The sequence below is a fragment of the Octopus sinensis genome, linkage group LG25 (genome assembly GCF_006345805.1).
Source record: "Octopus sinensis linkage group LG25, ASM634580v1, whole genome shotgun sequence".
NCBI classification, from domain to species: domain Eukaryota; kingdom Metazoa; phylum Mollusca; class Cephalopoda; order Octopoda; family Octopodidae; genus Octopus; species Octopus sinensis.
Window position 1 is genome coordinate 13,732,472 of NC_043021.1, and position 15,708 is coordinate 13,748,179.

Genomic DNA, 15,708 nt, shown 5'->3' on the forward strand with positions numbered 1-15,708 from the left:
TTTGTGTATGAAGGATTTCTTTTGTCAGTACGGTAATTCATGACTATTCTTTTTTTTTTCTGATTTACAGGCAGTCAGCGATGATGATGAGGCTGAAGAAGTGGCTGTCCAAGTTGAGAGTGGAGGTGGGTTCATGGAAGAATTTTTCGAACAGGTCAGTTGAATCATGGCTTTCAATTTTTTCACTTTTTTTTTTCTTTTTTTATTTCCATCTCTTTCTCTTTATTTACACAGCAAACCTTTCTTTTTGTCAATTACTCCTTCAGCCTGTTTATTTTTTTTTCTGTCCATCAGTGAGTCTGTCAGTTCATCTGCTGAGTCTTTCAGTCCATTTATGAGTCTGTCAGTCCATTTGTGAGTCTGTCAGTCCATTTGTGAGTCTGTCAGTCCATTTGTGAGTCAGTCAGTCCATCTGTTAGTCTCTCTGACCTTTTGTGAATCTGTTAGTCTGTGAGTCGCACTGTCCACTTGTGAGTCTCTCTATCCAATAGTGAGTCTCTCTGATACTGAGTCTCTCTGATACTGAGTCTCTCTGATACTGAGTCTCTCTGATACTGAGTCTCTCTTGTACTGAGTCTCTCTGGTACTGAGTCTCTCTGGTACTGAGTCTCTCTGATACTGAGTCTCTCTGCTCATCAGTGAATCTCTCTGTCTCACTCTCTGTCTACCCTTGTCTAGCAGTCTCTCCAAATCATTTCAATACAACCCTTTATGTCTCTCATTTCCATGTGTCTGTCACTGTCCATTTTTTTTTTGTCCAAATGTCTCCCTATTCATTTATTTGATTGAGTGTCTCTGTCCATTCATCTCTGTATCTTAGCCATCCATTTTTGTGATTGTCTGCTTATTTCTATGTCTGTCAGTCCATCTATGTCTTGTCAGCCCTACCTAGCTGTCTGTCTGTATTAAGCTACTAGTATCTGTCTGTCTGCCTGTATGTCTGTTTTCCAGCCTATTTATCTCGCCACAGTTTAGTGCTCCATCTCACTGCTTGTGACCATTTAGTATTTCTCTCTCTCTTTCTCTCCCCCTCTCTAATATTTCCTCTACACATTCATTAGGCCAGGCCAAATCAGTCCAGTTATATATCTTCTCGTTACTAACCTTGTTCCCTATGCAAAGGTCATGCTGCTTGTTAAACCTCTGGTACTTAGTTTTCTGATCTGTTAATCCGTCTTCATACACACACAAACACACACACATATATATGTACACATGTGCATATATATGTGTGTGTTTATGTGTGCATATATATATAAACATATTCCATCTTCACACATACATACACATATATATGTACACAGTCACATATATCTATACATACAATCACATATACATGTTGATATACACATGTATGTATAAACACATTCTCATATACACATCCACATATGATGGCCATCCTTGTACAATATATACATAATACATGTACACACACACACACCCAACATACAGATAATCACACACAACACACACTTGTTCACAACTGTGTATACACACATACACATGCACACATTTGATATATACATGTTCGCACATTCTCAATTACATAGAGGTGTTGATAAATGTTTTAACAGAGGTGGATTTTAACATTGCAGGTCACCAGGATCATTATTTTCTTTCCAGTTACTCTTAGCCTCCCTTATATGATGCAAAGTAACCATGTGTCTCCTCTATAACAAGACACCTGTACCTATCCCCCAGTGATACTTTAGCCTCTTGACACTTGGTATAAAGCCACCTGTCTCAATACTACAATGCCACTCAATCGAGGTGTGTCTTTCTTGTCTTATGAGTTACCTGGCAACCCCACTAGTGCCAGTGCCACAAATGAAAGCAGCCCATGTACACTATAAAGTGGTTGGCATGAGGGAAGGCACCCAACTCTAGAAACCATTCCAAAACCAACATTGGAGCTCAACACAGTTCTTTGGCTCATAGGATCCAGTGGAAACTCCAGACCCATATCAACATGGAAGGCACATGTTAAATGATGACGATGATGGTTAAAGTGGTATTTTATAATTATTGGTATGGCTGATGTTTTACATCTTGTCACTGGGACTGTGTTGTGATTGAAACACTTATCTCTCAGCAATTCCAGTTCATGAAGACAGCTGCATGTCAGTATGGGTCACTGCATGTAGGTCCAGGTAGCTACATGTTAGTTCATGTAGCTGCAGGTATGGCATTAGGTGTTGATATGGTTATGTGGTTAAGAAGTTCGGTTTGCAACCATGTGGTTTTGGGTTCAGTCCCACTGCACAGTGTCTTCTACTATAGTCCTGGGTCAGTCAATGCCTTGTGAGTGAATTTAGTAGATGGAAACTGTATGGAAGTCTGTTGTGTATGTGTGTGTTTGTCACCCCCCCCCCAACCACTTGACAACTGTAACTTGACTGAGAAAATAAGAACCAAACTTAAAATATATGTAAGTACTAGAGCTGGGTTTTTTGACTAAAATCCTTCATGGTGGTGCCCCAGCATAGCAGCAGTCCAATGACTGAAACAAGCTAAAGATAAAAGATGAAAAGAATCATTATTACCATTAACTAGAAATTTTAAGAATTTTGTAATAAGCAAGCAACAACAACAAAAATAAATATGTGCAGTCTATAGTTTTTTTCCTTTAATTTCAAATTCAAATTGTTAATCCCATAAAAAATTATGAAAATACAATTATCTCCTTTGTGTTCACTGTCCACTAGGGGACACCATATGTTTAAAAAAAATGCTAATGCTTCTTATGTCAAAAGATACTTATGAAAATGTCACAGCCAAAACATTCAGGTTTCCTTTGACAACACAGAACAAAACATTGGGAACCTTAGAATAAAAGAAGCCATCATCATTAGCAAGACCAAACAACATATTAACAACAGAATCAAGTTGCATGCAGCTGATTGGCTATTATAGCAACGCCACCCTATGCATACAAAGCAACCCTCCATATACAAAATCTACAGAACAGATAAATCAGCTTGAAACAGCAAATTTTCAAAAATTTCCTGATGAAGGGGTCCTAACCCCAAAATATTGAAATACAAGATAGAAGTACCAACCACCAACTTGTATAACTTGCATTGTTTTGGTTTTTTGAAAAGCATTAAAAACATTTGTCTATATCTGACAATACATGTAACCTGCTTTACTCTAAAAAAGAAATGATTATCTCTTTAATATTTAAACTGGCCATATCCAGCTCAAATAATGTACCTGTTTTATGTTAGATCTAGCCAGATCCAGCTTCTTACATCTGCCTTACAACGTCATTTTAAAAATAAACAATTACATCATCAAAATCTCAAAGCTACAAGATAAAGCATGATTAATTCAAAACAATGTGAATAAATAAGCATTACATTTGATAGAGTAACCTGAATAGTAAAGGGTGAAATGTCATCAAAGACAGGTCGATGGACTTTGACTTTGTTTTTAGTAGGTGTGGTGGTGGTGGTGGTGGCAATGGGGAGAGAGGAGGAGTGTTGGTCTTTTATTTTTATCTGAAAGTTATCTGTTGTACCTCGTCCCAACAGCACCATACATGATGATGATGATGATCATCATCATCATCGTTATCAGTGTCATCACAACCATCGTTATCTTTATCAATGCTCTCATGATTGCCGCTGCCACCACTGCCATCACCACCAATATTACCGTCACTGCTACTTCCACCACTACTGCCCACACCACCCCAACCACCACTATTAGACCTAACACTAACACTATCATCATCATCACCACCACCACCACCACCACTACCAACAACAACAACACTACCACCACCATCATCACCACCTCCACTACCATGACACCCTGCTCCCACCAGTCACCATCACAAACACCACCACCATCATAATCAACATCATACTCTATGACTGCCACCATCCTCCCTTCGTAACTATTGGTAGTGTCATCCTTGCAGGTCCCAATGTAAACATATAACAGCAACAACAACAATAATCACCACAAGCCAACAGGCAAGCTTCTACATGGTTGCTTGACCTGTTAGTCATAGCTGTCAAATCAGCCTCAAATCATACCTTACTAACTTAGAAAAAAAAAAAAGAAAGGAAAATGGGTGTTTTTAGATATTGTTGTCCTACATGGATTTGTAGAGATGGTAGGAGGTGAGCACAACACACACACACACACACACATATGCACACAAGTTCAATCAGAAATTCTTAAGCACTGTTATACACAGAGGTTTGGCCATATACACACACACATATGTCTACATATATACACACACATTATATACTAACACATACATACACACACACATGTATATATATATATATATATATATATATATATATATATATATTATATATATATATATATACATTATATACAAAGCATACATGCATATACGCACATACATTTATACATGCACACACAAATACACACACACACACACACATATATTATATACAGACATTCATGCATACATACACACACACACACACACATATATATATATATATATATATACACACATACACACATATATACATACACACATATATACATACACACATGTATACACATATACATATACACACACATGCATGCATGCATGCATGCATAGACAGTTTTTCTAAATCTGCTTGTTTAAACCTGTGAAAATTGTACAGAAATATTCAACCCGTTGATTATTATCTGGATTATCTCTGTAATTAACTGTTGATTGTCTCTGTTAATTAACAGCCATTTTAGTTGCCGTTGTATTAGTATTAGTTAAGATTACTAACTGTCCAACATTACCACCACTACTACTATTACTACTGCCTCCACTCTACTGCTTATCACCACCATGGCCACCACCACCACTACTACTACCACTACCACCACCAAACTAATATTACCACAACCACCAGTCTACAACATCCACTGCTATCACCAGAATCAATTAAGACTACTACTACTACTTCTACCACCACCACCACCACCACTATCACTAGAATCAATTTAAGACTACTACTACTACTACTACTACTACTACTACTACCACCACAACCACCACCACCACCACCACCACTGCTATCACTAGAATCAATTTAAGATGACTACTACTACTACTACTACCACCACCACCACCACTATTGCTATCACTAGAATCATTTTAAGATGACTACTACTACTACTGAGTTACTATTACTACTATTACTTTCACTCCTACTGCTGCTGCTGCCGCCACTACCACCTCCAACATCCGTCTCAACAGCTATTGCTGTCACTAGAATCAATTTAAGACTTCTACTACTACTACTACTACTCATCACCCTAACATCACTGCTGTCAGCATCACCATCAATCTCCGAGGCACATTACCTATTTCTTTACTACCCACCAGGGGCTAAACACAGAGGGGACAAACAAGGACAGACAAACGGATTAAGTCGATTACATCGACTCCAGTATGTAACTGGTACTTAATTTATCGACCCCAAAAGGACGAAAGGCAAAGTCGACCTCGTCTGAATTTGAACTCAGAACGTAACGGCAGACGAAATACCGCAAAGCATTTTGCCTGGCGTGCTAACGTTTCTGCCATTACCACCACCACTACCACCACCGTCATGGCCCTAGCATTATCACCTTCATCTTTAATTTACTAATCAACATTGTCCTAATGTCAAAACTACCACACTAAGCATCCTAACATCTCCACCACAACCACTACAACCAGACTAACACCACTGCTACAACCCAAACATTCGACTGGCCTCATGCCAGTGGCACGTAAAAAGCACCATCCGTCCGTGGCCGTTGCCAGCCTCGCCTGGCCCCTGTGCCGGTGGCACATAAAAAGCACCATCCGATCGTGGCTGTTTGCCAGACTCATCTGGCACGTAAAATGCACCCACTACACTCATGGAGTGGTTGGCATTAGGAAGGGCATCCAGCCGTTGAAACATTGCCAGATCAGACTGGGCCTGGTGCAGCCTTCTGGCTTCCCAGACCCCAGTTGAACCATCCAACCCATGCTAGCATGGAAAGCGGACGCTAAACGATGATGATGATGATGATCTTCATCATCACTACCACCATCAAGATCACCTCCATCATGATCATCATTGCCACAGCTATCACTATTACTCTAACACAATTACCATAAAACCACTACTCTACTAACACCACCGCCACAACTTAAATATCACAGCTACAACCCAAACATCATCGCTACAACCCCAAAATCACCACTGCTCTAACACTACTACTACTACCACTGCCACAACCACAATCCAAATACCACAGCTACAATCCAGACATCATCACCACCGTCATCATTAAGCTAATAATCAATCTCCACTAGTTTCTTTAAACCACTAATCCATCACACCACCACCACCACCACCACTACCAATCTATTAATCCACCATCTGTATTGTCCTAGCATCACTATCATTAATTAATCTGCTATTAATCCAACACCAATTCACTATATGTCCATCAAGCCATCCGTTTAATCCACAACCCCCTTTGCATCCAATCTATGACCAGGCTGTTTGGTAAGAAGCTTGCTTCCTAAGCACATAGCTCCAGGTTCAGTCCCACTGCATGGCACCTTGGGCAAGTGTCTTCTATTATAGCCCCAAGCCAACCAAAGCTTTACGAATGGATTTGGTCGATGGAAACTGAAGGAAGCCTGTTGAATATATATATCAACATCATCATCATCCTCATCATCGTTGTTGTTTAATGTCCATTTTCCATGCTGGAATGGGTTGGATGGTTTGACTGAGGACTGGCAAACAAGAAGGCTGTATCAGGCTCCAGTCTGATCTGGCAAGGTTTCTATAGCTGGGTGCCCTTCCTAATGCCAACCACTCCAAGAGTGTAGTGGGGGCTTTTTATGTGCCATCAGCATGAGGGCCAGTCAGGTGGTAATGGTTCTTTTTATGTGCCACCAGCACATGACCCAGTCAGGCAGCACAGGCAACGACCCATGCTCCAATGGTGCTTTTTACGCGCCACTGTCACGGGAGCCAGTCAGATGGCACTGGCAATGGTCACGAACAGTGTTTTTTATGTGTTTTATATATATATATATATATATATATATATATATATATATAGGCTGATGTCTGTGTGTCTGTGGTTGTCTCCCACCGCTGCTTAACGACTGGTCTTGGCCTGTTTATGTCCTTGTAACTTAGCTGTTCGGTAAAAGATACTGATAAAATCAGAACCAAGCTTAAAAAATAAAAATGAGTTAAATTCATTCAACTGAAAATTTTTCAAAGCAGTGCCCCAGGATGGTCACAGCCTAATGGCTGAAATGAGTAAAAGAATAAAGAATTATTATCTACATTGCCTACATAGTTTCTAGACCTGCTAGAAATAGTAGCCAATGTCAAACCTCACTACTGTCTTAACCCATGTTTTTACCATATTTCTCTTGAAATACCCCTTTTTCTTTCAATGAAGAGTATTCTTTTCTACTCTTGGTACAAAGCCCGAAATTTTTGGGGAAGGGGTACAGTCGATTAGATCAACTCCTGTATGCAACTGGTGCTTAATTTACGAACCCCAAAAGGAAGAAAGGTAAAGTTGACCTCAGTGGAATTTGAACTCAGAACGTAAAGACAGACCAAATACCGCTAAGCATTTCGCCCGGCATGCTAATGTTTCTGCCAGCTCGCTGCCTTTTTAATGGAGAGTATCATAAAATAACTGTCATTATTAAGCTAGTGTGGTGGCAGTGAGCTGGCAGAATCTTTAGAGTGCCAGGCAAAATGCTTATCAGCTTTTTGTCAATTTTCATGTTCTGAGTTCAAGTTCTGCTGAGGTTGACTTTGCCTTTTATCCTTTCAGAGTCGATCAATCAAGTACCAGTCAAGTACTGGGGTCGTTGTAATTGACTATCCTGCTCCTCACTGATTCCAGGCCTTGTGCCTTTAGTGGAAGGGGTTATTAAGTTGGTATGAAGGTGGCGGATTCCATGGACAGCGAGGCTCACCAATGGAGAAGTTCTTAAGCAGATCAGGCCGAAAATGTTGCTAGAAGCTAGGATCACCAAGCATAGATTGGCATATTTTGGTCATATTATGCGGAGAAAATCCCTGGAGAAGGACATCATGCTCGGAATGGTCAGTGGCAAGAGAGGAAGAGGCCGACCAAGAACCAGCTGGCTTGACACCATCAAGAGTGATACCGGAATGGACATAGCCAATCTGAAAGAAGCGGCCCAGGATAGAAATGACTGGAGGACACTGATCCATCGAGTAACTGAGAGTCGACTTCGACTGAGCGGATAGATAGATAGAAGGTGGCAAGCTGGCAGAACCTTTAACATGCTATAAGAAATGCTTAGTGGCATTTTGTCTGTTGTTATATTCTGACTTCAAATTGTGATGAGGTTGATTATTTTGTCTTTCATCATTTTCGGTTTGATAGAATAAGGTACCAGTTGAACACTGGCATAAATGCAATCAACTTAGCCCCTGACCTGAAATTGCTGGCCTTGTGCCAAAATTTGAAACCCGTCATTAAGCTCATAGAACTGTTAGGATACCAGACAAAATGTTTAGCAGCATTTCGTTTGTCTTTCTATTCTGAGGTCAAATTCTGCTGAGGTCAACAACTTTGCATTTCATCCTTTCAAGGCTGATAAAATAAGTACCAGTTGAGTACTGGGGTCTATATAATCAACTTCCCCTCTTCTCTCAAAAATTGCTGGCCCTCTGCCAAAATTTGAAACCATCATCAAGTTGGAGTTTTGAACATAAATTATCAAATTTCAATAGGAACTTTTAAAACCACTTTAAAACAGGAAGGTTGCACTAGAAAACCAGGCGTGTCTTAGGCAGATTGCTATCAAAAGAGCTAAGGGAAGGACATATTCAATAACATTACTCTCTCTCTTTTACTTGTTTCAGTCATTTGACTGTGGCCATGCTGGAGCACCACCTTTAGTCGAGCACATCAACCCCAGGACTTATTCTTTGTAAGCCTAGTACTTATTCTATCGGTCACTTTTGCCGAACCGCTAAGTTACGGGGGATGTAAACACACCAGCATCGGTTGTCAAGTGATGTTGGGGGGACAAACACAGACACACAAACATATACACACACACACACATACATACATACATATATATATATATATATATACACACACACATATATACATACATACAACGGGCTTCTTTCAGTTTCTGTCTACCAAATCCACTCACAAGGCTTTGGTTGGCCCAAGGCTATAGTAGAAGACATTTGCCCAAAGTGCCATGCAGTAGGACTGAACCCGGAACCATGTAGTTCGTAAGCAAGCTACTTACCACACAGCCACTCCTACGAGGTGTTCAGTCCAGTGTTAACAAAATTTAATTTTTTTTTTTGTCTTTGGTCAGCAGTAAGTGTTATTTCCTATTTGCCTCTATCTAGAAATCAAAGGAAATCATGACTGTTCCCTTCAAACTTTGCTTACTGACCTTTTTCCATTACATTTCAGACAGATTCAGCACTGAGTTGCTGAAGCAGAAATATCGTTATAGCAAATATTCTGCTCAATACCACAGTTTTACTTATCAGTTGTTTGAGCATGTCCCTTACTGACTGACAATATGTGCATCTCTGATCATGAGTAGCAGAAGTAGTTGGGGAGCATGATAGCCACGTGTTGAGAGGAATTCTTTGGGCTTTGAATAACTGTAACAAAAGGAAATTTTGAAGGGAATATTAACCAGTTTTCATAGTCTCTAGAGGAAAACCAATAGGAAATAACAGTTGTTACTCAAGGACAAAAATCATGTTACTCTGAAGTAAAAGGTAACTGATACGACAGGACAGTCATAACTAGATTGTCTATGGTCATTGTTATTGTATTACTAAAGGCTACAGTCACTCCTCACCACATTCTGCATTTAATCAGTTAAAACTTGATATTGTCTCCCCTTTGCTCCTCTCCTCTTTGTTTTTTTTAAACCAGTATGAGTCATTCTTGTAATGTTTGTTCTCATTAGTAAATGTGTAATTTTATTAATTTGTAAAAAAAAAATTTACGGCAGTGCATTGGCAGAAGTTTCAGAGCATCAGACAAAATTCCTTGGAGTACTCGATCCATATTTTCATGTTCTGCTTTCCAATCCTGCTGAAGTTGACTTTGCTTTTCATCCTTCTCAGGTCGATGAAATAAAGTACCAGTCAAGTACTGGGTTTGATAAAGAAAGTACCAGTCAGATATTTTTTCCTACTCTAGGCACAAGGTCCAAAATTTTTGGAGAGTTGGGGGAGGGAACCAGTCGATTAGATTGACTCCAGTATGCAACTGGTACTTAATTTATAAGCCCCTGCTGAGGTTGACTTTGCTTTTCATCCTTCTCAGGTTGATGAAATAAAGTACCAGTCAAGTACTGGGTTTGATAAAGAAAGTACCAGTCAAATATTGAGGACAATAAAATGAAGTACCCGTCAAGTACTGGGATTGATAGAATAAAGTATTGGCTGAGTATTACAGGTCTATAAAATAAAGTACCAATGAAGTACTGAGGGCAATAAAAAATGATATCAGTTAAGTACTACATGTCAATAAAATAAAGTTCCTGTCAAGTACTGCAAATCAATAAAATGAAGTACCCAATCCTTCCTTTTTTTGTGTTCTCCATTGGTTGTGATGACAAGTATTGCTTTCCCAAGTGACCTATATCTCATATACCTTTAACAAGGTCTTTACACAGTCCTCGAATTGTAGTCTTGGTTTCTACTGGGAGGTGAGAGTGCTTTCTGATTATTCATCGGAACGAGATGTCCAGTCCAGTGTAAACTATGCTTGTACACCATTGTGTACACATCTGCAAGTGTGTGTATGTGTGTGTGTGTGCCTGCCTTCAGAACTGAAGAATACTGTCACCAGACCAGGTTTAATGTCCAGTCAGCCGTGTCAAATCACAAGCGACCAGACAGCTGAGAGAGAGAGGTGGGAAGGAGGATATGACATTACAATTTATTAATTGAACACGACTGATGGAAACACTTTCCCTCTTCTTATATATATAAAGAGAAATATCCTTATAAGCCTAAATAAGAGAGAGAATAAGAGAAATCTCAAAACAAAAGCACCATTCCAAATGTCTGGTGGCAAATAAATCAGCATCAAATTATCATCATCATCATCATTTAACATCTGTTTTCCTTGCTGGCATGGGTTGATTGGTTCAACAGAATCTGATGTGTCCAGGGACTGTGCTGTGCTCCAATGTCTGCTCTGATATGGTTTTTATGGCTGGATGCCCTGCCTAATGCTGACCACTTTACAAATTAGACTGGGTGCTATTTTTTTCATACCACCTGCTCTATTGAGGTTGCCATGCAGTTTACAGGACTATAGACCCTGGGGGATATGTGCGTGCATACACACACACACACGCACGCACGCGTGTGTGTGTGTGTGGGTCAACTTCATGTTGAGGGATGATTTGAGGGATGATGAGATTACTATGAGAGGTGAGTGTTCCCAGAGCAGTTCTTGTAGAGGTGGGAAACATTGAAAAGACAGCTGTGCCAAAACATCTCATACCAAGTTCAAGTTTATCTTTCATCCTTTCAGAGTTGATAAAAATTAGGTCCTACTGAAATAATCAGGTTCATTTAATAATTCATAACTCCTTCAAAACATATATCTCCTCCATTTATTATAATAACATTCTAACCTGATAACCTAGGTTTTCAACATAACATCATTCATAAAGTCTGTCTAATCTCTGACCTTGGTTTCTGCCATTACACCACTTGTAATGTCTTCTAAATGTCTTCCTGCGCTTGACATATTTCATTGTGAAAGTCCTTCTAATTTATGGCCTTACATCAGCCACATGTTGTAATGTCCCTTTGATCTGTGACCTTGGCTCCTGCCTGTCGTATATCATTGGAATGACCTCCAAATCTGTAACTGCTCACCTAATCTGTATATCTGTCTATTTTTCTCTTTCTTTCTTTATACATATGCTTATCAGTTTGTCTGTCTCATCTGTCTATCTATCTATCTATCTGTCTGTCTAGCTAGCTAACCATCCATCCATCCATCATCATCTGTATATCTGTCTGTCTCTCTATTTAGCTATCTGTCTGTCTGTCTATCTATCTATCTATCTATCTATCTCTCTTACACTCTCTCACTCTCTCTCTCTCTCTCTCTCTCTCTCTCTCAAAGTGTGTCTATCTATCTGTCTGTCATCAGGTTTGTGTCTGTCTACAGTTAACCATTCAAGTCTGCCTGTCACCATTTAGTCTCTCCCCCTTTCTCCCCCTCTCTAATATTTCCTCTACACATTCATTAGGCCAGGCCAAATCAGTCCAGTTATATATCTTCTCGTTACTAACCTTGTTCCTTATGCAAAGGTCATGCTGCTTGTTAAACCTCTGGTACTTAGTTTTCTGATCTGTTAATCCATCTACACACACACACACGCACACACAAAAGCACAGGTGCACTCATTTTTATGCATGCGCACACATTCACATATGCATGTACAATGCACATACTATAAGCATTGTACACAAGCAATTATACAAAACACATATTTATGCAATAGATATGCATATGTGCACTGAACAGATGCACAATGTATGCACCCAATACAGGTAGACATACACATACAACACACATGTACAGATACATACATGTGTGTTTGTACACACACAGTGGCTGTGTGGGTAATAAGCTTTCTTCCCAACCGCATGGTTCTGGGTTCAGTTCTACCGTATGGCACTTTGCTACTATAGCCTCGGGCCAACTAAAGCCTTGTGAGTGGATTTGTTAAATGGAAACTGAAAGATGCCTATTGTGTATGTGTGTGTATATATATTTGTATGTGTGTGTATATATATTTATATATATATGTATGTATATATATATATATATATTATGTGTGTGGAGGCGCAATGGCCGAGTGGTTAGGGCAGCTGACTCGCGGTTTCGATTACCAGACCGGGCGTTGTGTGTGTTTATTGAGCGAAAACACCTAAAAGCTTCACGATGCTCCAGCAGGGGGTGGTGATCCCTGCTGTACTCTTTCACCACTCTTTCTCCCACTCTTTCTTCTGTTGGCCTGCTCACTTAGCCAGCGGGGTGGCGTCATTCGAAGGCTAAAACAATGCGAACGCATTGTGACCAGCGATGTGTAACAACATCTGATAGTCTGGTCGGTCACATAATCACGTGATATATATATATATATATTAGATAGATGAGACACACAGACAGATTGATTGATAGATAGTAATTTGAAATAAACATTGAAAACAAAAATGAAAGGTAAAAAAAGGAAAATAAATTCAGAAACACAATGTGAAGACCAAGTAAAACAATTTGCTGCATATATGGTGTTTGCTCCAGTATGGTCAGTAACCAACTCTTCACACTCACAAAAGAATTGAAAGTAATAATCTCAGTAGCAGTTCCTCCTGTGTTCTGAAGCACATTAATCTACTGGTTAATTCCACTGGTTTCTGGGTGGTTTTGGTTTTCTCTAAATCGGGATCACTGCCAGAGCAGCTGTCTGGCACGTAAAGAGCACCATTTGAACGTGATCGTTGTCAGCGTTGCCTCACTGGACTTGTGCTGGTGGCACGTGTACAAAACATTCGAGCGAGGTCATTGCCAGTGCTGCTGGACTGACTCCTGTGCAGGTGGCACGTAAAAAACACCATTTTCGAGTGTGGCTGTTGCCAGTACCACCAGACTGGCCCCCGTGCCGGTGGCACTTCAAAAGCACCCACTACACTCTTGGAGTGGTTGGCGTTAGGAAGGGCATCCAGCTGTAGAAACTCTGCCAGATCAGACTGGAGCCTGGTGCAGCCATCTGGTTCGCCAGTACTCAGTCAAATCGTCCAACCCATGCCAGCATGGAAAGCGGACGTTAAATGATGATGATGATGGTCATGTGACATGGTCTCTCTCATGTCGGTTATGAATGTTCTGCTGTGTCATTTAGTTTTCCGTCTTCCTCTCTTTCTTTTGCCATCCAGTTTTGTCCGTTTGAAAGCTGTTTTAGAATAGCATTGTTCTGCAAGCAGGCGTATGTGACCTGCATGTTTTAATTGACACTAGTTGGACTGGCTGGGCAATCCGCCTGTTATGATGATGAGTGATCTAGTTGATTTGATGAATGGAACAGCCTGCTCATGAAATTAATGTGCAAGTAGCTGATCACTCCACCAACGCACATACCCTTAACCCTTTCGATACCAACCTGGCTGAAACCGACTCTGGCTCTGAGTACAAATGTCTTGTTTTCATAAGTTTTCAATTATGATCTTCCACCAAACCTTAGTCACAATTTATGTTCCTAACACCAGCTTAATGATAACTAAGTTATTTTACTAAATTCTTTGTTATATTTAAAATCAATTGAAAGAAATACCATCACTTGACATCTAGCGTTGCTCCTCTTAACTTACAAATTAACAGTGGTCGATGTAATTGAATGGCCCCCTCCCCCAAAATTTCAGGCCTTGTGTCCTTTAGTAGAAAGGCTTATTATTTTAGAAAGTGGGTAAAGGCAGTGAGTTGGCAGAATCGTTAGCATGCTGGATGAAATGTTTAGTGGTATTTTGCCCATCACTATGTTCTGAGTTCAAATTCTGTTGAGGTTGACTTTGCCTTTCATCCTTTCGGGGTTGATGAAATAAGTACCAGTGAAACACTGGGGTCAATTTAATCGACTACTCCCCCCCACAATTTCAAGCCGTGTGCCTATTGTAGAGAAGCTTATTTTAGAAAGTGGGTTAGCAGAATCATTAGAACATTGGACAAAATGCTGTGATAATTGTTCCAGCTTTTTTCATTGTGAGTTCACATCTTACTGGGATTGACTTTGCTTGTCTATGTCTATATAGGTTATACTTTCTCTTTGTGCAGATCCTGTGTGCATTTTGATATCACAAGTATGATATAATTAAGTCCTATACTATTTCACCCTCAAGTTATTTCACCCTCTTAAAATTACATGCCTTGTGCCTAAATTTGAAACAACTGAAGCAATTTTTGGCTGGCAAAATAACCAAAAGAAATGATATAATGGAAGAAATTGTTGTATACAGTGCTCAGGTGCACTACAACTAAAAGAAAAGGCAACCAGGTGTGCTGTTGGCAGATTTCAGGAAGCATGGGAGTTTTGGGGGATGTAGTGTCTCAACGGCTAACAACTGATGTAGGTAGTTTATTCCATGCTTCACCAATTCTGAGCGTGAAAATAATGTTTCTGAAAGTCATAGGTGCTGTGTTGTTTTTTGATGTTGCTAACCATTTTGTGTGTCACAATAACGGTTCTGCCAACTTAGATAAAAACAAAGAAAAAAAAAATAAAAAGGTGGGGGTGTAAATTAGACTGAACTGGCCTTCCTCATTATAAAAAGAGGAAGTTACAAAGTCTTTTGTAGCATATCCTCTTGTGATTTTGTGATTATATTATTGTCCTTATCATTTTCATCATCATCGTTGTCATTATTCTCTTCCTCCTCCTTATTATCACCGTCATCGCCACAATTATCGCTACCACCCCATCATCATCATCATCTCCATTACCACCACCACCACCACCAACACCACCACCATCGCCACCACCACCACACCCACACCCACCACCAACACCACCACCATCATCGCCACCACCACCACCACTGTTATTGTGATATCTGTTTCATCAAATCATATTTTGGTGATTTGTTTGTCTAACGTGTGTGTGTGTGTTTCTGC

At 40.0% G+C, this 15,708-nt stretch overlaps 1 protein-coding gene across 3 annotated transcripts in view; it reads left to right on the forward strand.

The window, feature by feature from the left end:
• The window catches only part of LOC115224208 (syntaxin), a 302,859-nt gene that overhangs the window by 82,290 nt on the left and 204,861 nt on the right, over window positions 1–15,708 (forward strand). For all 3 annotated transcript variants that reach the window (XM_029794984.2, XM_029794983.2, XM_029794985.2), the window contains exon 2: window positions 71–154. In XM_029794984.2, coding sequence (XP_029650844.1) covers window positions 71–154 — 84 coding nt within the window. The remainder of the gene's footprint in view (window positions 1–70; window positions 155–15,708) is intronic.